Here is a 27,294-nt window from a genome sequence, read left to right on the forward strand (position 1 = left end):
TTTCAAATATATCGTGTTATTTTGTTTATTCTTAATTATGTCATGAATTGGCATAGCAAGTATACATCAAATGCAGTCAGAATGAGTTAATAAAAAATATTGGGAGTTTTGACGGCAAAAAATGTCAATTCCTTCACAAACTCTGATAGAATGAAAGCAGATCTGCTTTAGGAAATCCTCACCCGACCCCTACCTTAACATTTCAGTCTCCCATTGTAATTATACTTGTCCTGAAGGACTTGTACAAATGAAATGGGGAGGACACTGGAGTGTTGTTGTGGGTGAGGGTTCCTAAAGTACACTTATCATGTCTTGTGTACAATGCCATTTTGTTTCTTGCACAGTAGTCTGAATCAGACAATGAAATTACTCAATGTATACTGTACGTGATCCTAGAGTTTTACACGCATTGGATCAGGAATAAACAATATTGGACATGTATTTTACTCTATACCAATCTCAGTTTTGTAAATGCAATCTGTTCTCTTTCAAAATGTGCAAGATGAAAACAATCTTAAACACATTAAGCAGACCAAACATGATTTGTAACATTCTTGAATATGTATATATAATAAAAATATTTCTGGGGACAACAGCTGGAGAGGTCTATTTGATTTGTGAAAAACTGAGGCAGCTAAAAAAATCAACCTCCAATTTTTGTTTTGGCTCACAATCAGTAATGTAATAAACTTATCTGCTTCGTACAAAATTGAAATCTTCCTTTCCTTGTCTGGCCATACATTTTTTTGCATCAAAATACACAATTCATTGCACACAACACACCCCAAAATACAATCTTGTATAATTCTATTCATTTATGTCAATTAATGTATTCGAACCTATTAATACAAATTATTTTTAATCACTGGGTGATATACAACTGATAAAAGTACAATAAACTACCATTTAAAATGTACCCAATTTCTACCATTTTTTTATAAAAATTATTTTTTAATCATTTTTTTTCTAAAAATATTTATAACTTTAAAAATGACAATTGTACAGAACGTGACAAAATTGCTAATTGATTTATAAAAAGAAATAAAATTATTTACATTGTTATCAAATAAGACATTAATCAGGTATGACAAGAATATAGGCAATTAAAAAACAATAGATCAGTCAACATCAATGTTGAGGGCACAGTAGTCTGAAATACAATGTTGTAAATTTCAAAGAAATTAAATTATTTTATGCAAATAAGATAAAAACTTATAGCTTATACACAACTGAAGGTACAAGAATTATTGGTTGGTAAGATATTTTTAGGCAACAGACTTTTTCCTTAATTCAATTATTTTAGAGAAATTCCAACAAACTTACATTTGAAAATTGTTTTTAATAAAGTTGAAAAAATAAAAGTATGAATGTTCACTAAGCCAACAATTTTATTCTGGACCTAATTTCTACCAACATTTTATGTGAAAACTGTTAAAGAGCGCCCTCAACATTGAAGAAGCAAGAAGCATCACATTCTGCCTATAGATGGCGCTATACTGAAAAGGAATGGACAGGATTATTTTTTTTTAGTCTAAATACATATAAATTTTTTATTATTGTTAAAATACATTTGTCATGGAAACCAATTTTAAAGACATGATGAAAATGTAGACTGCTGATAATGTTTAAAAAGCAAAATATACAGAAAATTCCATTAAAAAATATTTATTATAGATTATTTGTTTGAGAACTGATTGAATTTGTTGTCATGACTATGCAGTAAAAAAAACAATCATAAATAGATTTGGTGATGGATTATAAAATATTTACAATGATACTAAGCTATCATAGACCTGGTGGATATACTGACACTTGTGAACTGATGAACAAAATATTTACTACAATCTCATTCACGGCAAACTTTAACCCTAATCCTACATGCATCATTTTTCTTATATTGACTTGACCAGATAAAGGTTAAATTTACTGAACATATGGATAGGTTTTCAAAATTATTTAAATTAGCACTGGATATGTTACCAGACATATCCAGTTTTCATGACATGTCTAACAGTAAGGATATGATTACTGTCATTCTAGAACAGACTGCATTATATTGGAATATTGATTCGGTCAAAACATCTAAGATTCAATGCATGATACCGAAAATTCCACATATATTGATGCTTCCTTCAATTTAATAAATCTGTAGAATGATTCTCTGTTTCCAAATTTGTTCTATTAGTCATGCATGCATAGTCAAAATAAGTAATATACTGTAAATTTAATTTCACACAAGACACATCTTTTGTGAATTTCGCGCGTCAGTGAAACTGGCAAAATTTTGTAGCAGTGAGAATTCCTCTGCGTTTCTAATAAGCTGGAGTCTTGCAAAAATTTGTCCTTCACAAATGCCGTAAAATTGGGGAAAATTAAATGGTTTACAGTATTAACAATTCATTAAAAAATGAAATTTTCGGTTCATATGTGTAATATAGTAAATATGGTACTTTGAAAGCAATATACAGTTTACAAATGTCTGTAACTCCTAAATATTGTTTTTTTCTAAATGACACCTAAATGTATTCTACTGTGTAATTACACAGTAAACAAAACACAACATGTTACTTGCATAACCCATACATGCTAACTCTACTCCTCAAAATCACAGTAGTGGGTGGATCTGCACACTTTTAATATAGGATTATTATCAATCCATAAGACTGTTTTGATTACTGTTAAAATCAGTGCACATATACATACACTGCACAGAAAAAATGAATTACACTCACAAATTATAATGTCACTATCTTCTTCATTATATGTTTACTAATCAAAACAACGACAATATTAGTCAAAATATCATCAAATTAGATACATTTTTATCTATTATTGAAAATAACATTCAGTGTATTGTTTATTTATGGCAGTGATTATAGCTACTGTTCTGGATAGCAAATTATTAATTAAAAAAATGAAATATTTTTTTCCACATTTTGTTTATAAAATCACTGTACATAATAAAAACACATATGTACATACAATGCTGATATTATTAAAAAAAAAAAAATATTTGAATCTCTTGATTCAGTTCTGACTCAGGGGCACCGTAAATTGTCATGGGATTTGTAGCTTTGCACATTTTAGTCATCTTTCATATCTTTGCAAACAGCAACTCCCGGTTTGATAATGGTATCATCCAAACTTATTTTCTCACAAACATTTGTGACATGTTTTATTTGCCCTGCACTATTAAAGTACCTTTGCCTTAAAAACAAAAGATCTCAGTATAATATTATGTTACTTGGTTGCTGTTGTTAAACGATCGTCGGTGTTATCGTTGCATACTCTGTGCGTGGTGGCTGTGGATAGTTGGGTGTACTCTGAGAAGTTGGTCCTCTCAAATCCAAATCTGCATACTGCAACTGAGGTTCTGCCTGTTAAGTTAAAAATAAAACAGAAATTAGTCACATTAAAAGATGCATGGCTATTTATTTTTTTAAAAGATGAATATTTAACCTTCTGAGTGCTGAATTAACAATCACAAACTAAAAAAATCTGCACAATTTTTCCATATTTTTTTTAACATTTTGTTTCAAATCAAAAGGAATTATGTTCATCATCAGACCCTAGATTAATAAAAAAATAAATTACAGAAAAAAATATTTTACACAGATTATGACATTCAATTGAGTTATAATTATAGCATATTAATTTTAAAATATTACAATACATGCACCAATTTAGTCAATCTGGAAACTAAATTTTATTTCTTTGAGGGAGACTAAAAGGTCCAGTAAGTTGAATACTTTCGTGATCAGTGTGTGTTTTTGTTTTGAGTGTTTGGTATTTCTGAGTGTTCTTTTATTTTTGAAGTTGAAGTATGTTTTTTATTTGTCATCGATTGGGGTGCTATGTGTATTTTATTTTCACTAACTAGAAAGCCTTTCTATGTCAGACTACATGAATCATGAATACTACAGTCCTGTATACAATGCGTATGAGGGCAGCTGGTGCTGGCGATAAACAAAGGATATAATACTCTATTCCTGTCTTTTATTAAAAACAGACAACCCCAATATGGCCGCGTTACAGGTCAAATTTCTCGTAAAACTGATCAGGGGAAGATACTTTTTTTTGTTTAGTGCAGAATCATGGTATTTCAAACAGAAATGAAATTCTAAGCTCATAATAAAAAGGCAAATGAATTAAATGTGAAATTTAGTTTGAGATTATCAAAGCTTTTTCTAATAATTTGACTGAAAGGTTCAAATATGCATGTACAGTTTCTAGAAAAGGCAGATAATGTACGCACAGATATCCCTGTTGTGTGTAATCTGGATTTGTTTTCAATAATATTTAAATCCTAAAAGTCCTTAATCCATATATAATCAGGAGGGATGTCATGGACAAGATTAAAATTTCTGGGGGGGGGGGGGCTGGGGAGGGCTGGATTAGTTGACTATCATAATTAAAACAAAATAATCCCCAATGTTTGCCAAAGTATATTTACTTAGTGTATATTTCCTTCCTTCAAAGCAGCATGGATTTGTTTTTATTCAGTTCTGCTTTCAGTTTACAGACAATGTAATTTCCCCGGTTTATTTAGGTTCAAGTTTCAGATTCGAATCCAGTCATCCATTGTCATTTACACTCTGTGTATTGCTATGTTAATGCAAATTAATCTCCATTGTAAATCAAAACCTGGTCACATAAAAAAGGACTTTTGTGCCCAATTCTCACAGTATTCTATTAAATTCAAGACAATATTGACTTCCACCAGATGGTCTGTAATCCAAAAAATTTGAACTACCCTAAACAGATTTACTCTTGATCTGTGCCTATATTAGTTTTAGTGTGATATTAACATTTTTTTAAATAAATAAATATACATTAATTATCAATAATTACTAAATTATGACACTAAATATAATCACTATTAAAGAAGGGTGGTAGTGAATTATTTCATGAAATTTAAGGGACAATTTCGTGAACCTAGTGATATTTTGACAGATTGAAAATTAGATTAGTTAGGTTTCAATTTTGATTTTGAAAAAAAAACAGTCATGCAGTCATTTCCATGGAAAAAAGGCATTGTAGTTTCCTTATCCATTTCTATGACAACAGCCATTTTGTGTAAAAACTGGGTCAAATTTAGAAGACTGAACTATGAAATTGAGTTGAGTGACCATGTTTTTATTATACTTTCACTACCATCCTTTGCTCACAATACTGTACACTCATTATTTATTCACAGTGTTTTTGCCGATTTTTGAAATTTTCCAAATTGAATTCACATAAGCATGTAAAATTACAGTTGAAATTAATCCTTCCACTGTGAAATCAATTTCAAACTCAGTGAATATAATAAAATATTAAACAAGAGAATTGAAATACAAAATACTGACATACATAAAGCATATACATATCTCCCATGCTTCATTTAGGATTACCAACCACTAGTTACTGACTACTATGTAATTCATACATACCATGATGTAAGGATTTCCAATAAGGTAGATTTTATATGTATATGATAACTGTAAATAACATATCGCTTTGTCTTTTACAATTTATATAGACTTGTATTATTGACATTTTTTATTATAGGTTTGCAGTTAATGTTTCATTGCTAGAAATTAGTTGTATTTATACTTTGCAGAAACTCTGTATCAAGAACACCAGTTAGGAGTGCATGAGATTGTTTTACTCAAGAAAATTTGTTTCTGATGGAATTTTAAGCAGATTACAGTAACAAATCTATCACACAGTGTTCAAGTGTATACACATGTGGTCCATACAGTGTTCAAGTGTATACACATGTGGTCCATACAGTGTTCAAGTGTATACACATGTGGTCCATGCAGTGTTCAAGTGTATACACATGTGGTCCGTGCAGTGTTCAAGTGTATAAACATGTGGTCCATACAGTGTTCAAGTGTATACACATGTGGTCCATGCAGTGTTCAAGTGTATACACATGTGGTCCTTGCAGTGTTCAAGTGTATACACATGTGGTCCGTGCAGTGTTCAAGTGTATACACATGTGATCCGTGCAGTGTTCAAGTGTATACACATGTGGTCCATGCAGTGTTCAAGTGTATAAACATGTGGTCCATACAGTGTTCAAGTGTACAAACATGTGGTCCTTGCAGTGTTCAAGTGTATAAACATGTGGTCCTGGCAGTGTTCAAGTGTATAAACATGTGGTCCTTGCAGTGTTCAAGTGTATAAACATGTGGTCCATACAGTGTTCAAGTGTATACACATGTGGTCCATGCAGTGTTCAAGTGTATACACATGTGGTCCTTGCAGTGTTCAAGTGTATACACATGTGGTCCATACAGTGTTCAAGTGTACAAACATGTGGTCCTTGCAGTGTTCAAGTGTATAAACATGTGGTCCTTGCAGTGTTCAAGTGTATAAACATGTGGTCCTGGCAGTGTTCAAGTGTATAAACATGTGGTCCTTGCAGTGTTCAAGTGAAAAAACATGTGGTCCATACAGTGTTCAAGTGTATAAACATGTGGTCCTTGCAGTGTTCAAGTGTATAAACATGTGGTCCATACAGTGTTCAGGTGTATAAACATGTGGTCCATACAGTGTTCAAGTGTATAAACATGTGATCCATACAGTGTTCAAGTGTATAAACATGTGGTCCATACAGTGTTCAAGTGTATAAACATGTGGTCCTTGCAGTGTTCAAGTGTATAAACATGTGGTCCATACAGTGTTCAAGTGTATAAACATGTGGTCCATACAGTGTTCAAGTGTATAAACATGTGGTCCTTGCAGTGTTCAAGTGTATAAACATGTGGTCCATACAGTGTTCAAGTGTATACACATGTGGTCCTTGCAGTGTTCAAGTGTATAAACATGTGGTCCTTGCAGTGTTCAAGTGTATAAACATGTGGTCCTTGCAGTGTTCAAGTGTATAAACATGTGGTCCACATGGTGTTCAAGTGCATTAATGTGTACAACATTTATTTTAGAGTAAAGGTTTGCAGTTAACTCAAGGTGGTGGTTAATCTGTTTATTATTGAATCTTTATCCTGTATAGAGAGGAGACAATCCTCTTTCTAATTAAAATGTGCCACTCACTGAAAATAATTCCCAAATGTTTTTGCCACCTGATATTTTTAAAATATAGTAACTTATAAACAGTCGGAATGTGCGAGTATACAGTCAACACAGTTTATCAACAGACGTTATTTATATTAATTTATTTTATAGAACATTGGTATAGTCAAATATTTGTTATACTTGCAATATAATCTATTGTAACATAATTATCAAATATATAAAACATATCAAATGCTGACCATGCATTACTTTTGTTTTTGTTGCATTTTGACCTAAGACGGACGACTGCAATTTACATAAGTGCACTGTGCTACTAACCCAGCAAATACAGTATTTATTTGAATTGAGTGCAACTATAGTAACATTCATTTAATAAATAATCCATACACATTACCTGTCGTCCTGGTGATCTGGAATAGGGTCCAGCGTAAGTAGGTTCAGTTGGGGAGTTTGGATAACCATCTCCTTCGTCTATTGGGGGCTCATCATATCGATTGTAGTTGTCTGGTGGATCATCATAACGATGTGGTGGCATATCTTCATATCTATTATCATATCTATCATCATAATCATATTTATTACCATTACTGTATCTTGGCCCATCCATATCATCATTAGGGGGTGGTACTGACGTCAAACCAGGTGTCATCTCCACATCGGATGGGGCGGGTTGAGTAGGTTGACGACTGAAACAAATACATCAATGATTATAACAATATATAACTAATGTTTTTTCATTGAAATAAACTTCTGTATTTGGTATAGGCATTTGTGTTATCAGCTTACATAACAGAATAGATTGCGTTTACTGCCGATCTATTCTTCAATGTATTATTATGGAAATTTATTCACGGGTTTTTCTAGAAAAAATTAACAAGAGGGAGCACACACAGGCGACTGTGCGAAGCAATGCCATATCGGGAGGTTTCTGAGCCGTTTTAACGGAGTATCTATTGTCATTGAAATATTTTTGGAGTAATTTTAGTGTATTTGGTGTCCAGACACATTGTCAGCTGGTGTTTGCTTGGAAGTTTTCATGGAGAGAAATATATTTGAGAAAGATTTCATGTTGTACGGCAGCATGGAAGTGCGCGGCTCAAGAAATATATTTATGACTTAAAAGTTCAATCGGCAATTCGGTAAGAGGGTGCCAGCCAAGAGTATCAGGGTGCTGTGCCCCTGTTCCGCGGTTTAGAAAAATTCCTGGTAATTCTAAAAAATGAAAAATCTTATTTAAATTCAGTATACTTACTTATGATTGCTGTTAGATGAAGTATATTTCTCACTTGCTGCAAGACACAAAAGTACATAGTTAAGCACACATAAAAAAACTATAATACTATAAAATAATTTATTTTAGTTGGAATAAATTTTAGTTGAAAAGACTTTTTGGCTGTTTCGTGTGGAATTTATTTTTACTGATTTTTGACAAGTTGAATGTAAGGTATAGGGAAAAAGATATATTCTCTGGATTTTATTTTCACAGAATAATTCCTTCAGTGAAATTAAATTCCAAGCGAGAACAAAGTATTTTACAGTATATACTGTACTGTATTTATTTTGTCTATAAAAACAACAACTCAGCACTACTAATAGAGAAAGTACCGGTACTGCTTGGGTCATGTTCTTTGTTTTATAAAGTGTTTTTTTTTTTGTACATGCAGATACTGTCCATATTCTATTCTGAATTACAATCTGTCAATAATTTCATCAAGTACTTACAATTCTTCTTCTTTCGTCGACTCATACAGAACCATAATACAATGATTATAATCACAAATACAAATACTGCCACTCCAACGCTGATGCCAATAATACAACCAGTGTCACAACTGGAGGCGCCTGTCTTTGCTGCTAATATCACAAAATAGTTATAGTTAGTCAAACAATAAATCACAACCACTAATAGTTCATGTACAATGAATCACATCAGGAACCCCTTTAAACCGGATTGCACGTTGACAGATTGACAGTGATGACATCATAACATATCAAACACACGTGCCAGTGTAGGCGGTACCGGTATACCCCCAATAACAGCAACTGATAATAGTAATTTTCAAACTTTTCAATATTTTCTAATATGAATAATTCCACACTGCACATTAATATTTCAGTGTCCAATAATAACACTAATAGACATGGTTGCTATTGGTGTTCCAGTCATAAATACAGTGTATACATGGTGTAACTTTCCTTCTACTTTGTAGAATTCTTGAAACCACCTTTCTTCCGATAAATAAAATATTTGGTATTCTTAATTTGAAATTTAGACAATATTTGTTAGGGTGGTTTGGAAAATGAAAGGTTTTGCATAAATTTTGACGTTCCTACAAAGCAGAAGAGCAGTTACATCATGTAATAATGATACTGAAAGACAAGTTTATGCTATATTAGATGGTTAGTACAATTAGTATCACAAAGACACAAAACAAAATAGACATAAAAAGAAAGAAATAAAACCCCAAACAAGCCAAGCAATGGAAAATAAAGACAGCTCTACAAACTACAGGACAATGCAGCACCTTTATTACCCATTTGAAATGTATTGATCCACACACTGTAGGGATAATATGTTGACGGGCTATACTATTCTATACTATGGGGAAGGCAGTTGGGCTGATGACAGCAATGAACTGTGAAAATGTTTCTGGAGTGACTACCATTTCATTTCTATTTCTATTACGACAAGATCACCACCTGTTGATCTGGCCAGGTCACCTGACAAGTCACATGACAGAAACACCTAATGTGCATTAAAGCACTGCTAAAATATTTCCCAAGAGTTAATTACGGAGCCTAAGTTTTGAATAAATTATACAAATGAAATCCAGTTTCACGTTAACTTTGTTCACTAACCACTTTAAAAACAAGACTGAATTTACCAAATGTTCACTTTCATAACAGTAAACTTTTGTACCATAGCCAAGATGGATTTAGTTTTTATTTGAGCACATGAGTTATGAATATGTTATTTCTAATAACGAAAAGAATTAGATGTTTTGACTGAGAATTAAAGATTAATATCATGAAGGGTTTTATATTAACATCATGAAGAGATCGTAGGCCAATTGGCCATCTGATTCAAGGCTCCAGCCACTTCAGTGCTGCAGCCATTACTGGTAAGTACATGTATGATCAAAAATATTATTTGTATCAGTAAAGGAAGACATATTTCCAGCAGAAGAAAGAGTGATTATTTGGATTTTACAAGACATACATGGCTACTTAAGTTATTAAAGCAACTACAATTAGTACAGATGTTAAGCTATTAATCTGAAAACTAAAATTCTAGTAGAGGTTATGACAGATGTTATGGATGCATTAAGCAAAGCAGGCTTTGTTAAAAGCATGGGTGCAGGATATACAACAGTGGATATGGTGCATAGGAGTTATGAAACTCTATGTAAGCTTATATTACGCTTCACACACTAAGTTACAACAGACACTGATATACAGGGAGGTAGAATTAACTGCCGTGAAGCTGACCTGAACCCGTTGCCTGGACTTCAATATCCGCGTATGATTCTCCAAGTTGACAGCGATAAGTTTGAACACCTTGTGCATCAAATACAGTTAACGTTGTTTTCTGTTCATCACCTTCCACTGGATCAATGTCATAGCCTTCATCAGAAGGATCTATTTGTATGTAATTTGACCCGTCCTGTTGGAGCCATTCCCAACTCTCATTATCGGGAAATGGTGGTACAGCATCTGTGCCGCACTCTAATACGGCGTCAGACCCTGCTTCGATTTTGAGGGGACTATCTGTGATAGCGTTAACTGTGGGTTCGTCTGCAAACAGAACAATTTGTGGTACACACAGGGTTTATAACAAAAAAAAATAATAAACAATAATAGAAAATTAAAAAAGCTTCATGCAAAGTAACACATCTTTGTATCAAGTTGCTCTGCAGATTTTTAAAATCTTTTAACTTTTAGTAACTTTTTTTGCTCGTAGTTCATCGAAGGTCAGGTCAGTGCGACATTTACAAAAAGTGGAAAAGATGAAAAAGGAAACAAAGAGTGGATGTAACAGGAATAACAAATTAAATCAAAATGAAACGATAAATATTATTACTCAGTGCAAACTTGTAAGGATCTAGTTGTTATTAGTGGAACTATAATGATACAAGTACTACATGACTGTTAGATTGCACATGATTTGAATCACTGATAACACTATCAAATCAGCCTACATGAGCAGACATAACATCATTGGTAACCCAATCTAAACATCAGTTCTCTATTCATTTACATGCCATATTAACATAAAAAGCAGACAAACAGACATGTACAAAATAAAAACTTAATTAAAGCTGGATATCATACAACTTGGAATTTTTATTCTGAGTTTCAAGCACATAATGGCTTGAACATATAGTTAAAAGTCATCCCTGATACATATCCTTGAAGTCACACACACACTGGTAATTTTTGAGGTATTACCTCCCGATAAAATCAATAATTTCAAATAATGTATATCATTCTTTGCTATAATCCACTGTTTTTCAACATCATGACAATTAGCATTTTCAGTGGAAATTGAGAAATTCTTAGTAAATTTGTACCCCATGAATTACCAGGATGTGTGACCTTTTAGAGGTCATGCATATGGTCCATTGCACAAGACTAAATGTGATACAGCGCCTTATAGGGGATATCTGGATTTCAAGGACACTAAAGTAAGGGTTATAGGGAACCCATGCAATAGGTGATTTTCCGTACAATTGCGAGATCTCGCGAGATGCATGAAAGATGCGCGTCGAACATCTGCCGCAAAAATCGAACGATTTGATTTTGAACTCGAATTTCCTTATTTCATAGCTCACACCGACCGGCCGATCTTTGACAGAGGAATATTGCTTCCGAATACCCTTACTTAATCGAAATTGCCTATCATCAAATGTGGACAGCACATTATTAAGCATGGAAATGTCCCCAAAATACTTTCGCGTTTGTCGAATCCCACACGATGTTTGACGCGACTACGACGCTATGACCTTTGTTTGTCCTGTTTTTACGTTCGATTTCAAGCATAACGCGTGATTCTCGCAGTAAACGGAAAATGGTCTATTGTGAGTTGATAGAAATAATACAGTGGATACCAGGTACCAATTGATAATGTACAAAGCAGTTGAGTGAATACTTTGCTGTGCATGTCACTGAATGATAACATGCGAGGTGAAATTGGCGTTGAAGTCAAGAGCTTAGTTGGGGGTACAGCTATGATAAAACTAATGTTTTTTTGTGATTTATCACTACGTCACCATGCACATAATGGCACCAACAACCTTGTCCAGCTAAACTGTTTAATTGCATCCAATGTATCATTGTCAACACCTTTATTGCACATGCATCACACCTAGTTTTAGCATGCACATTTTTATTGCCCACCGAGAACAATGCTTTATTGCAACTTTTGTTAATTTCTACAAACTGTCAACTGCTACTAGTTCTCAATAAAGTTAAATCTTACAAGTTTGCAAACTGTACACTCCAGTATTAAAGTACTATGTTTATATATTCCACACTGCCATGTATAGTCTTCATTATTATAATACAGACATGTTTCAAAACACTGTTTTAAGAAAACAAGCTCTGCCTCACTACTCACAGGTAATAACAACAATATACAATAGATGAATTCAGTATTGTGGCAATAAAATAACATGGTTTATACATGACTAGCACCTGGAAGGTTTCCTGACAATAACAGACACCCACACAGGGTAAATTAAAAATAAATGGTAATTTCTGAGAGAAGGGGGCGGGATATACATTTATTATCAATATTAAATTTTTTCAATTTTATTGTGTAGATCTAAAAGTAGATACAGAAACAATATGAATATTTTTATTACTGGTATTATACTGAGTAGTCATATCGACCATTTTGTTGAATACATCAATGTCCATGCAAAAAGTACAACAGACATTTTGACGATGGCCATTATTGTAATATCTGTTCATGGTATTCCTGAGCCATAGAGCTTGAGTTATCGGAGCAGGGTGAATATGATTGAGAATGGTAAAAGCAAGAAGGTTTTCTACTTAATATGGTGTGAATTTGCTACAGATTTGGTGGAAGCCAGCCAGTAGAAAATAGAAATATAATTTTATTGCAGGATAGTTTGAATAAAAAAGCATGCTTTTTAATGCTATGCAATAATAAACTATTACCATTATTAATAATGATATGCAAAATTTGAAAAATTATCTAGACTTTTTGCGTTAATTTTTAACATAGACAAAATATTGTTATCATAACTGTGGGAATATTGATATATATTGGAGTGTGGTATTAGATGAAAAATAGTAATGGGTTACACATCTAACACAGCTGTCTACCTTATGTATGAATCAAATATAATGAACGTGATACAAATATCTAATATTCAAATTGATGACAATGTTAAGTAAAAGAAGTAGTGATGAAAGATGGAATAAATTGAATTTCAATGGAAAAAATATTCCACATCATTATAAATTACAAATAGATTTTAACAATTAGTCTGGAAAATGAATTATAATTTATGAGTTTTGTGTTGTGTCACGGACATAAATTATGCTAATTAGGCAACACATGACACATTGTTTACATCACCAACGTCTATTATTGGTTTAACTGAAATGGTCTAAGGTTATTATTTATTAATAGCTGCTGACCTAAAATAAAGGGAGCAGAGTACAGGTTATTAGCATTATTGGTTTTTTATGAATCATAAATCGCTATATGTGCACACAAAAATCACTTAAATACGTTTTTAAATTTGCAAATATTGAATAAACTGGCAAGAATTGAGTGCTAATACAGCTAAAAAAGGGGTGAATACAATGTATTTTATTTCTGTACATCTGTTACCACAAAGCTAACAGAGCATTTACCGGGGGGGGGGGGGGGTATGTATGTATATATATATATATTATATACATTGTATATGACCCATATTGAACTAGCACTTTAATAATTATTAATATGTAGACTTATCATATGTCACAATAATACATGTATGATATTAATATCAACAAAAGAAAAAGAAGATAACAATTTTACTGTTTCCATAGCAATTAAAAACTCTTGATATATATTTCTAGACAACAGCCTGAGCTATTTAATTAGAAACGATTGAGGGTGGAGGATGAATATAGATCTGAAGATGCACCATTAAAAGGTAGAAATATTGATTTTAATGTGATGGGGTCTTAGACAGCTGGCAACAAAATAACAGCTGTCGGTTTGTTGTGCCTTAATTCTGATCATTCTGTGAATTTACTGAGCTTTGGTTAATTTACCGATTGATGTATAGAAGCCAAATGAGATTTTCATAAATTTTTGTTTTTATACCAAATCATTTTTGTGTCCATGATCTGTGAAGTTAAAATTCTTGTGAAACAGTGGCCTCTTTTCTACTGAATACAAAGAATGTATGTGATTAATATTATTATTTACTGTGGAATACTTTATTTTCGCTGGAATTAATTTTCGCTGAAAAGGCTTTTTGGGCGTTTTGTATGGAATTTATTTTCACTGATTTCTGATGAGTGAAATGTAGGAAAAAAAGTATATTCGCTGCATTTTGTTATTATCACGGAATCATCCCTTCAGTGAAAATAGCGAAAATAAATTCCAAGCGAAAATAAAGTTTTCTACAGTATTCAACTGATGTTAAAAACAATAATTTGATCATTTATAGTTAAGTTTATCTTTTTACAGTAATCAGGATTACTGTGGTAATTAGGCAATCATTAATGAATTAAGTAGATTAATTGCTTATAAACGTTGTTTGGTAACTTAGTGGTAATCTTCTGTCATGAACATTTATCCAGTTGAAGAGTGACATCAACTAATATAAACATGTTTCTGTAAAAGATGATACTAAAATAATATAACAAACTTCCCACTTCCAAATTTATTTGCATGTCTGTCTGTGTCTATACCCATTTGGTTATTTAATTGAAAGCTTATCAACACAGCAGAGGTGAGAGATATCATACAGCCAAATTACTGGAATTAAAATACTGAACAGATTGTCTGTTTCCACCCATAGCATCTTTTATACGGTGGTTTTCAGTTGCCCTGGTTTATTTACATGCATTAACAATTATAACAGCAGTCTTCGCAAAAAGTTAATGAATAATCAATTCCACCAAAAAAAACAAAAAACAGTTGTGTGTAGATAATGAATTTAATTTGACCTCTTGATGACCCTATGAAGATAGTCGCCACATTTATCTTGAATATTTATTATTCAAATTTTTTTCTCCGGTTATTTTTATATTTATAACTTATAAATGTGGAGTGCATATCTCATTTTCTTTATAACATTTTTCCATCAAATACTAGTAACCAATCTGTCTTGAGTAAATAACAGACTTTTCTTTTGGCCATGCGATTCAATTATAAAAAAACCCAGTAAATTTATATATTATAATTATGTTTAATAACATTGATTGCTATCAATATTGAAATCTCAATGTAGGTGCATATTGAGTTGGTGTTATTTAAGTCAAATATAGTGCTAAACAATTCATATTGACGCGATAGAATTATATATTTGAATTTGAGCATGAAAAACATTTTTTCAGTGCCCCCATCCCATAATTACCAGGTGTTGCCAAAAGGAAGGGTTAAAAGTAAAAAAAACAACTGTAAAATACTTTATTTTCGCTTGGAATTAATATTTGCTATTTTCGCTATAGGAATGATTCAGTGAAAATAAAATCAAGCAAATATTCTTTTTTTCCAATATTCAAATATTCTAAAAATCCATACAAAACACCCAAAAAGTCCTTTTCAGCGAAAATCAATTCCAGCTAAAGTATTTCACAGCATATACATTGCATGTACAAAAATGTATGCGTTGAAATTTATTTTAATTTAAGCACACTGCACATATCACGTTGAATATGATCTATAAGGAAGATCACAGACTCCTTCCACATACTGATTTGTATATTTGTACGTGTATGATAACGTCACAGGGTTGGCACAACTTTGCCTAGCACAGTGTAATGCTTGGGAAAGATGGGAGCAATGCAACAGTATGTGAATCATAATCACTGAACTTTCCATGGCAACACATTTTACCAGATTTAATCAGTTTAGGATTACAATGTAATACTCTCACATTCAAAGTCACAAGATCAGTAAATGGTAACACTGTCGCCAGGCCAACGCGTGCAGTATATGCGTTAATTGTCCACACATCGCTTTGGCATGAATGAACTCGTGTAGTTTAAAAATCAACAATTAAAAAAAATATCACTGACTGACAGCGGAATGTTTCTCATTTGTAAACTCTGATGTTTCTATTAAAAAACAGAAGAAATGCATCAATCAAAGCATTTGCACTTTTATATGCACATGTGTGTAGACATGTTTTATAAAAGCACGGTGAGTTTGTTATTACAGAACAAAATCTGAACTCAGTCAGCAATGTGTCAACGACTTTAAATGTCTTACTGACCGATCCCTTTTACTGTAAGTTAGCATATCTGCTTACAATGGACGCTAAACATGTTTAAACCATGCTCGGCTGTCAGTCATATTGTACTCTAGCTTAAATTTAAAGTGGTCAACGCTTGTTTCTTAATGATGGGAACTCAATTAGGTCTAACAATGAGGTCATGAAAGAATAAATTCTATACTGTCATGCACACTATTTGAAGAATGAATCTACCATTGCAAGAATAGCTACTTTATTATGGTTAGTGAAATTGGAGACGAGCGTCAACAATTTTTCCAACCTAATGTACTACAGTTTGGCAGGTTATTTGCCCATTCATGCGACCTTTTAGAAAGCAATGAAAAGCTGAACATACATACAAATGCTGGCCAGAAATCTGCTTAGGTAAAATAAAATTAATTTGATTAGATGCACAATGAATGTACATTTTTCAAAATTTAATTCAAATTAATGTACTAATTTCCTGAGCATACCAGAGTTAATTTAAAATACAACATGTATTTTATGTTTCTCAAGGAACTCATACTGAGCACTAATCTGTAGGTTGAACTGGACTGCAGCCATTTTAAACCAATATCTGGTTGAAAATTAATTAATGGTGACTACTGTGTTTAGATAGTTATCACCAGAAAATTAATTCTATTTACATAAAGCTCACATAAAGGTATACACTTCCTAAATTTAAATTTTGTTTAGTCTATAGCATTTTTTAATCAGTTTTGTGCTAAATGAGCTGAGGTTAAAGTTCAAAAGGACCATAAATTCTTCTTCACTCTAGTACTAACACCTTCAAAAGCTAATGTCTTCAGAAATGCACCATCTCATATTAACAATAGTAGTAAAGAATACGTTATTTTATTTATTTATTTTATTAATTTGTGTTTCTAGTACAGATGCTAATATGGTATATGTATTTATGACATTACATGAAGGTGTAATGACAAGCAAGTCTGTTTACATGTAGATTATTCTATCGTCATGGTTATTAGTCCACTTAAGCTCAACTACAAATTGCAGTTTGTATGTTTGAAAGTCGAGAGCAATTAAAACAATTACAAAAAAAAGAAAGTCAACATAAATCAATATTAATTGGACATTAACTATTGGGGACACTACGCAGGGACTATAATGCATTTCATCAGTCTACTGAACATTAGCATGAGCTGTGTGCTTCCACAATACCCAAAGGTCATCCACTGGCACTGTGCATACAATACACAACAGGAACATTAACGGCATTTGGAAAATTGCCAAAAAAAGCAGTTGTCTAAACACACGTACTATCTATAGATCTTTCTGACAGAAGAGTCACAGTTGAAAAACAAGAAATGCTTCTAATTCACCAGAACTTCAGACATAATTTTAAAATTGATCTCCATCGCTAGCATAGTAATTCAAGTCTGGTGAAAGGACGCCTTAAAACATGGATGTTCTAACAATGTTATATTGCTGGTAGGGTATTTTATGAGCTGGTACATTAATTGTTTCATTTATTTTGGAACAGACTTACACAGTGATGTCAATAAGGTTGGTTTATGTGCTTGCAAACAGTAAGGCAGTAAATGGACTTGGTGTTTTGTGTTCACAAAGGCTGACCCCATTCCACTATTTGAATGGGACAGTATTAGATTACAGTGAAGGAAGCCAACAAAGTGGTTGTTGATTGCTAAATTTATCAAGTAAAGTTCAAATTTTAAATTTAGTCTAGCCAGATAATACGCTAAATCTGTACAGATGTGAAAATGTTTTTTAACATTTTGAAAGCGATATTCAGATTTTAAATGTTAGCAAAAAGAAAATTTTACTTTTCAAATAGTAGGCTAGAGAATTTCAAGGTGCAGCACACTAAGGCATAGAACAATGCTCAGCAGACCAATGAATGAGAGATTCAAAATGGCTGTTGACTCAAACAGAGTGGAACAGAGACTGTTTCAAGGTCGCACCCCAATCAAGTAGATACATCTTTACCTACAGTTTTGCTTGAATAATTACAAATACAACTTTAAATAGAAGTGCTTATTTTAAAGTGGAAGTGAACACATCTTGCCTTATGCCACACTTGTAAATGTTTGTTGACATCGACCACCTGTGGAATACAGGCATATATAAATAGTTAAATTTGAGGATGTGACTTCATCAAGCCCAACCCCCCAATAAAATACAAATAGAATAAGGGTAATTTCAATTTGTTTAGTTGTTTTTGTTTTTTCTTATATTAGTGTGGAGAAGTGGAAAAAAAAATCTAAAAATAACAGTATTTTCTCAGAAATTAGCTGACACAATTGCCCTTCATATTTCATTTTCACTTTAAAAGTGACATCAGTAAGCCTACACAAATGAGTTTCCTAGTTCACAACTACATAGCAAATAAAGCAGTCCCTCCCCCACCTCCTTCTCTTCAAAGATTCTAAAACTTGGATACTATGGAAGTTCGAAAAACAAAATTATTTGGTATGTATTTCAACACCTCTGTTAATGGAGTCAGAGTGGTGTAACATTATAGGAATTCTTTGGAGGTTTAAATTGCATATTTAGTATCACTTCATGAGTTGGTGAGAAACTAGGGGATAGTAAAACAGTTTTCAATATATTCAATAGTGGCTAACTAAATACAGTAAAAGGTTATTATAATCTTTCCTGGTTAGACATAAAGTACTGTAAAATCTAAAAAAAATTCTATGTTGTATATGTAAAACTTTCATTACAAACCAATTTTTGTGAAAGGTTTATTAGTTAGTAAAGAATTGTCTGATTTTCGCAATTCACATAAATCATTAAACAGTATCACATGTGATGATTTACCTCTACTGGAGATGTTCTTCTAATAGAGTAAATACAGTACTTTGTTTGCACAATGAATAGATGTATCCGGAACTATCTTACTAATAACCAAAGGGGTGTTTCAGACAAAAGGGCCTTGAGAAGCAACAGCGGAAATCAGACAGGAAACGAAATATTTTACCTGTGTGTAAAATCTTTCAACTATACTTTTTAGTTACATGTAGTGACTTTAAATATAAATCCAGATTTCTGTGTGCTCTCCTCTTTGAACTAGAGTGTTTCACAGTTGGGTTTTAATCTTACATAACCTTGATGGGGCATCAATGAATGTTATTACAGTACTAGTATCTCAAAGAGGAACAAGTCTTAAATGTTAGCCTTTATTTTTCATTGTCTAGCTTGGTTCAATTCACCAATTTGCATACTAGTAAGTTCCTCTATTAACAAACCTTATGTATAGCCAATTGTTTGGAGAGAATTGGAGACTATATCTCGTTACTGGAAGTAACGAATGCATGGGTATTATTATAGAGGCTAGTTGACTGTAACTAAATATTAAATCAACTTGGGTGTAGCGTTACTCAGCATTAGCTCTGAGTGGGTGGGGTGTGGAGCTCAAGACATCAAATCATCAAACAAATATGATGTCATTAAGGGCGTGTCCCACGTAAAATAAAGTTCAGTGAGCACCAAAGTAGATTTATATCTTGCACAGCCAATACATTTGTGTAACAGGGCTTGACGTTAACCTTAAACTTATTCAAATACTATGGTGCCTATATATTTACTATATATAATCTGTTAAGACAAGTGAGCTAATTAATCAGTTGTCCGAATAGCAATTTTACTTGTCCTGGGCAGAGAACTATCCTATGCATTGATCCCAGTATAATATATATTTAAATATAATTTTTTTAGAAAGGTTTTTAGAAACAATTTCTGCACTGATGAGTTTTTTTGCAGGACGCGGTAATTTGAATCTTGTTGTAACCAAAATACACAGCACCGACATGCACGACAGTGTTTGTATAAGCCGAAGTACTTGGCAATATTTGTCCAAGGTAATGGTAGCCTAGTTCCTAGGTAGCATATGACAGTATTTCTACACATAAGCAACTACAACATCAGTTATATTATAGCTACAGCCATGAGGTCAAGACTTACAATGATATTTACATAATAATAGGTTGAATTGCGCGATACTGGTTTATGTATCACAGTTCATATCATAGAGTGTCACAAGGCAAGCATTATGCAGCTGTGTTTACGGCCCTTTATTGACCTAACTAGCAACGGAAATGTAAATGAGAGATTAAATTAGAAGTCTGACGAAAAGTTACAGAAACGACAATTGTTGAATGACTAGAATTCATGATGAACGCTCATCTACCGACAGTAACACCAACATACACGCAAATAAATGAGAATTCAGATATTTATAAAGGTTGTGTTACAATACATAAAATCGTTAAATTTATGCTGCTGGAAATAAATTAATTACACAGGTTGTGGACCCAGGCGAAATATTTACTGCAAATTTTCCTGAGCTCCTGAGAATTCAAAAAAATGTTTTTCTCGCAGAATTAAAATGCTTTACAGTATCAACTAATCTGCCATGCCAGACTCGCATCATAAACATGAATGAACGTCATCAAAAATGGTATTTTTAAATTATCAAGTCGACAGTTGTTTCTTGGATATACATGAACGAAACCCAATCTATTACAAATTATTCTATTTTCAATATTAAACTGTCTGTAGCATTTCCTTCTGCATTTCACGTCTCATTACACTTCTATTAAAACTATTTATATTCTGCTTTCTTCACATCAATTCAGCTAAATTATTTCACTATTCAAATTATCCCCGTCCATGCAGTGACACTGCTTTTAGATATCCTGGGTTGATAAACTGTGCATTCATAGTCATTTGATAAATACCTTTGAAGCTAACCGACTAACCACTGGGCAGAATTAATACTAATGTGAATCTAACTGTACATGCATTGTTACTATGCTGATTATTCAGACGTTTATAATGGTTCCCAATCACTTACTCTATTTAAAATATACAGCTGTAGATTTTCCCTTAAATCGTTGTAGGCTATCAACTTTAGAAAGTTTTGAAGTATAATGCAAGTTACTAAGGGGCAGGAACGACATAAGGGACAGTTGTTGACATTAAAAACAAAATTATAAATTGTAAGGTTATTATAAGGACAATGTTAGGGACTACGAAGCATTCATACGAAGTGTTAGTATTTGTCATTTAGGGTTGTGGCTACACAATTCCAACTATATCAATGGCAAAACATTAAGACACAATTCATGATATTCACAATACAAGGACCTAAACGATTTTCAACATGTCCGTGTGAATAAGACCAAGCACGCAGATCAGCACCTTTCAGACTGACATGTTCACATTATTTGGTGATAGCAACAGTATAGAACTCAGGAACCACTCTCATAAAATATTCCTCCCAGAGCATTCAGTTTCGAACCTATAATGTCACATCCGTATCAAAGGTGGAACTGATATCTAAATCGAAAATCAATAATTTACTATCGGGTTATCAGTCATGATGTCAACAATACGAATATGCAACATGACTCAACATTCTAGTTTAAACCAGAAATTAAATTGACAAGTATATGTAAAATAAGTAAATCCACATTTCTACATATTTGCACTACATTGCTAAAAAGGAAGGGAGTGTCAAGTCCCACCGCTGTCTGTCCTTCATAACAACTAATAAATACAGTCCAATGTCATGTAAATATAAACATCCATAGTCAACTAGTATCAGATCTAAAGAATTTTAGAATTTCACATCACCTGTATCTTTTTAACAAGTTGTAAATATCCTTGTTACAGAAAACCAAAGTAAATGTTGATATCAAAACTGAAGGTTATGTTGTGTTTACAGTCTTACACTCAAATATGCCAGCAAAGTATGCTGTTACTAAGAGCACAATTTTATCTGAAGTCTCAAAACAATGCACTGACTACATTATTAAAATATGACTACAATATCTTATAATTAAACTTTCAAACTTGTTATCACACTTGTTATGCTACATACCAAGGCAGTGTTCTGATAATTCAAAATATTTGTATATAATTGAAAGCTGTCAGTTAGGATAGTTAATAATAGGAGATTGCAATGATAAGTAACTAATTAAATCTCATTATACATGGAATTCAGTATGTGTATTATCAATATCAATTACAGACTAGCTTAAATTTCCTTTGCAATTAAAATACCCGGTTGTCCTTAAAAAAGTATGAACTGTGAAGCATTCATACACTTATGCATGAATAACCTACTGTTTCATTGGAAACATACATTAGAAATTGTAATTTTGAAGAATTTGTTAATTATAGTCAAATAAATACTATTATCATCCCATTCAATGCGATGGTTCTATTATTTTTCAGCTGTGTGAGATTGTAGTATGAACAAATTGAACAACATTCAAAGAACTGATTCTCGTGTAAAACAGCAGAGGGGTTTGTTGGGTCTAAGGGATTACCTTCACAAAATTAATTAACTATTTCCTAAGTAATACATTAAAAGAATTAATCTTTTTAAAACATGAACAATGTAGATACTAAAATACTGTCAAGTTCCACTAAGATAACTTACAAACAGAAAAAAATGTTGATCTGTTGTAGCTGCCAAAAATTCCCACAAACACAGGTACGTATTAGGGAAAGGATGTTAGTACTACACTTAGCAGTTAAGATTCACCAAATTGATTCCCAATATTTACACCTTATAGTGTGTTTAAGGTACCTAAGGGGAGAGGTGCAAAGATCGAAAGAAAAGAACAAAAACAAATCCCTACGGAAAAGGAAAAATATTTAAATGGCTTTAGAACTATAAACACCACTAAAAAATTGCAAGAACAGCGAAGGTGGTCTTGGTAACAAAAACAACATGCATAATATTAATAAAAACACATTTATGTTGACAAAACTACATATAAAAAAAATATATATTAAATAAATTACACAGATGCATGGCATGAATGTTTGCATCATATAAATGACTTCTTTTGATATTCTTATTTTTACTGGAGATTCATTGGAGTAAAAAGGTCAAACCAACCAAACCATCTCTTTAAAAAGGTCAGAAGACAATCATTAATTTTCATGCAGTTACATTAATTGAAAATAGATCTGCATGTACAATGTCAATTTCATGGCACACATGACTGGGGTAGTTTTAGTTTTGGAGGGTATATGAACTTATTGTTGAATGTTGCAGTCAAATATTACTTAGTGTTGATGTATTTACAGGCTTGTACATCACTGCAAAGTATTCATGAATAGTATACTTACAAGGTATTGTGACTATTTGGGTATATGATGTACTAGATCCCATATTGTTTGTAGCTGTACATGTAATCTCTTCTTTGCCATCATCTCCAGTATCTGTAAGTTCCCATGTGTTCTCAGATGTAGTACCAAACTGTCCACCCTCAGCTTCCCATTCATATTGATACGAGTCTGGATTTGCTGTATCTACACATTCCACATTTATCACACCACCATCACTCCATGAAATAACTCCAATTCCAGAGATTATCGGTATATCTGAAAATGAACAAAAGCCATGTCAAAAATCCATACCATATTTGCTCTATTAGAAGTACACATTAATTAATTATATGCTGGATCATAAAAATATGACTTATTTGAATCATCAATAGACATCTAGCATTTATAAAGACACACTACTAATAGAGTGACAGAATAGAATGGAATTCTAATAGAAACACAAGCAAGTACAAAATTAGCTCATATTTTCTTACTATATTACACCTCACTTAAATATTTCTCAGTTATACAACTAAAATAAACATTGACCCCCTGATCGAGAGTCATTGCATGAGGAGTCCATATTGTTTGGTTGATTTCCCTAGCAATGATTATATTTGTTATGCAGAGTGTATTATCACTAATTAGCAGAGAGTGAAATATTCAATCAGCAACTGGTCTAATTAAGATAGGAATGTGGAGAGAGGTGGTCGGTGGTCAGGTCTCTACAGAAAGGGTATACTGCAGATTTCAAATAGCCTGTCTTACACAGATTCAGCATTAGAAATCTATCAAAACTTTACATTGTAGCTAATAAACGTATACCAAATTTTGACAAATTTAGTAATGAAAATAAATTCATATCATTACTAAGTGACGAGAAAATGTCTATTCCTTTAGCGCAATATTTAAAAAATTGTTTTAATACAAGACAGCAGCACCTACATAAACTAAGCCAGTAATACATTCCTTGTATTCAACTTATTATCTTTTTTTTTTTTTATGCCTTTTTGTTCCCTTACTCTTTATGTGGTTATTTTTCTTTTACTAATATCTGATTTGTAACCCTTTTCATCCCCTCCGGGGGATGTTGTGTGTTAATAAATAAATAAAATCAGTGCACCCCATTTTGTATTTTTTCTCATCAATCTACTGACATCAGATGTTACTTACGTTTTACATTCATGTAAACACGAGCACTTCTAACTGTTAAGTCTTCATGTTGAAATCCTTGGCATTTCAAAGCCTCTCCATTATCTGTTGCATTGAATGTATAATTCAAAACACTCATACTGTTATGTAGTTTGTCATTATTATCGCTGACTTGTGTTGTATATGTACTGTATTCTGTGATATCTTTACCACCTATTGTCCATGTTAACTCAGCTGCTGGGTTACCATCAGTGGATTCACAGGTAAACTGTTTCGCTTCATTTTCATCAACTGTTACAACTGCATCACCACTATAGCCAACTATGTTTATCGAATCTATACGATCTGAAGTACAAACCATTATTAGTATAACAGGAAGTATAGTAGTTAAAATAAATCTAGATTCAAAGAAAGTTCAAAATAGACCCTGAAGCATTTAATATATGTTCACAAATACTATATGCTTTTCATTATATGCAGAAAATTCATAGAATCTAAAATGTCTGAATAACACTTTGCAAAGCATAACACAGTATAATGCCCATGACCAATAAGGTTGAATTTGTTTAGTCTCCAACACATTAACAACCATTGCAGTGTATGCTGCCCATAACATATGGAATAACATTTGTGTAGTTTCCAACGTGTTAAAAGTAATGTGGACAATATCACATTGTTTTCATAGACTTTCAAATTATTATGATAATCCTTACTACAATCCCAACAAACTATTTTATTCTACCAAATCAAATATTTTGTACATATGTCATTATTTTTGTTCTTCAAATAATACACATATATTATATTATATTAATATGAAGACTTCAACTTACCAAGTACAATAAGTGTTCCTACTTCCCCATCTTCATTTCCTTCTAAACTAAAATAACAGTCATACTCTCCATCATCGTCTTCTAAGTCCACATTGTATATAACTAAGTCATATCTGTATGGCGCTGTGAATAAAACACCATAATTGGTTGGGTCACCTACGTTAATAGTAGAACCCTGGCCTGTGATTTCAACTAGTGCACCGCTCTCGCCAACTTTAATCCAGTTCACAGTTTTTGAATCTGATTGCCAATCTATAGAGCAGTTCAAGGTTGCATCTTCTCCAGGTTTGGCATACTCTATACCAGTTGGTCCAATCAAAACCTGACTATTTACTGGAAACAAAAACAACATAAACCATGTTACAAGATTATTCCATGACATGAAGACAAATATTTCAACTATTGAATTACAACAATTTATTTTTTCAATAAAGTTTGAATTAAATATTTTGGTGTTTACAATTAGTGCATATTAAGTCTGGGATTAAACTGACATTAATATCATCTAATAAGATAAAGTATTATAAATATGAATATTTGTGTCTGCTAAGATTTATTATATACTCTTATTGTAAGATGTGTTTTTGAAATGCTGTTACTTAACTCCTTGGCTATTATTACTGATTTTTGGTTCACCGAGTATCAGGGTAATAGGCAGAAAATGAAAAGTGTCTGACTAGATTGAACAAAAAGAAAGTGGGATTTATATTTATATATTTATTTTTATCATTTATGATTATTTTGTAAATTATAGGTAATTTTTAATCAAAAGTTTAGGTTTGTGGAATTTATCTTGTAAAATAAATGTTGTTACTTGTCTAAAATGTTGAGTGACTATCTAAAAGCTTACTCAGCATCCTTAATAAATAATTTATCTAACCACTAGACTGAAATCGTGATCATAGACGAACAACCTATCACGGTATACTAGTACAGAATATGATTTATACTGCAAATGTGACATTGTTTTTACCATCTTCCTTGAGTGCGAATTGCAAAAGCCGTTATAAAGGGTATATAAACAATTGTGAACAAATAATTCACGAAAGACGCCCATCGGGTTTTTAATAACAAATAAAAGCGTAAACCTGAGAATTTAAACACAGCTAAAAAAACGTATTCAATTTTGCTCACGATGAAAGCAAATTGTTGACTAAAGCACGGGAGCTACAAACAATGCATCTTCCTGACTAAAAGTGAATTACTGGTCACCTTGCCGACTTGCAAGATTGGCAATAGAAATGAAATTGAAATACGTACTGGAAAATAACATAATACGAACTGTTCAGGGACAAAGAATTATGATTAAGATTAAAAATTACACGATTTACAAGAACCACCCCGAGTTTACATTGTAGCGGAGCTAGGGACGGTGTTCGTCTGTGCAGTTTGAGTCAGCCATAGCACACACCCTAAAAACTTACCTGTCGACGACCAGGTGACAAAAACCACAACGAAAAGCAAGGTAATACTCCTCAAAATCATTGTATTCTACTACTATGTGTAAATAACTTCAACGTTGATCTTCTTTTAGATATAATTCCCAACGACCTGAAAAAATACGTATCGGTTATTGTAGATAGAGAAACAACTACTGCCACTACATAGATCTGGCTTTCTCGCTGTGACGTCAAACGCACCCAGAATGCCATGCCCTTCCGGGGCATTTCAATCTCCTTTTGTATGGTTTTTGTGACGGGCTTTTGTTT

At 32.6% G+C, this 27,294-nt stretch overlaps 1 protein-coding gene across 3 annotated transcripts; it reads right to left on the reverse strand.

The window, feature by feature from the left end:
- On the reverse strand, positions 1-27,225 carry LOC100372677 (uncharacterized). 3 transcript variants are annotated; one of them, XM_085499328.1, is made up of 9 exons: positions 27,010-27,225; positions 25,586-25,918; positions 24,774-25,097; positions 23,622-23,876; positions 10,513-10,818; positions 8,746-8,874; positions 8,276-8,312; positions 7,418-7,709; positions 1-3,377 (listed from the first exon to the last, which is right to left on the reverse strand). In XM_085499328.1, exons 1-9 carry the CDS (start codon positions 27,068-27,070, stop codon positions 3,258-3,260), a joined length of 1,857 nt encoding a protein of 618 aa, XP_085355454.1. In that variant the 5' UTR covers positions 27,071-27,225; the 3' UTR covers positions 1-3,257. The 3 variants fall into 3 exon arrangements, with proteins under 3 accessions (XP_085355454.1, XP_085355453.1, XP_085355455.1); XM_085499327.1 differs by having other exon boundaries at positions 8,746-8,877; XM_085499329.1 differs by lacking the exon at positions 10,513-10,818 and having other exon boundaries at positions 8,746-8,877.
- Between the last annotated feature and the right edge of the window lie 69 nt (positions 27,226-27,294).

Source organism: Saccoglossus kowalevskii, chromosome 5, assembly GCF_978046115.1.
Source record: "Saccoglossus kowalevskii chromosome 5, keSacKowa6.1, whole genome shotgun sequence".
NCBI lineage: Eukaryota > Metazoa > Hemichordata > Enteropneusta > Harrimaniidae > Saccoglossus > Saccoglossus kowalevskii.

What these genes read in the sequence shown, in the direction of transcription:
- LOC100372677 (XM_085499327.1), bottom strand. Translation starts at nt 27,070, where the DNA reads ATGATTTTGAGGAGTATTACCTTGCTTTTCGTTGTGGTTTTTGTCACC. An exon ending in AGGAACACTTATTGTACTTG is followed by an intron (nt 25,098 to 25,585) that starts GTAAGTTGAAGT and finishes TTTGTACTTCAG; the next exon opens with ATCGTATAGATTCGATAAAC. An exon ending in TCGACGAAAGAAGAAGAATT is followed by an intron (nt 8,313 to 8,745) that starts GTAAGTACTTGA and finishes TGTGTCTTGCAG; the next exon opens with CAAGTGAGAAATATACTTCA.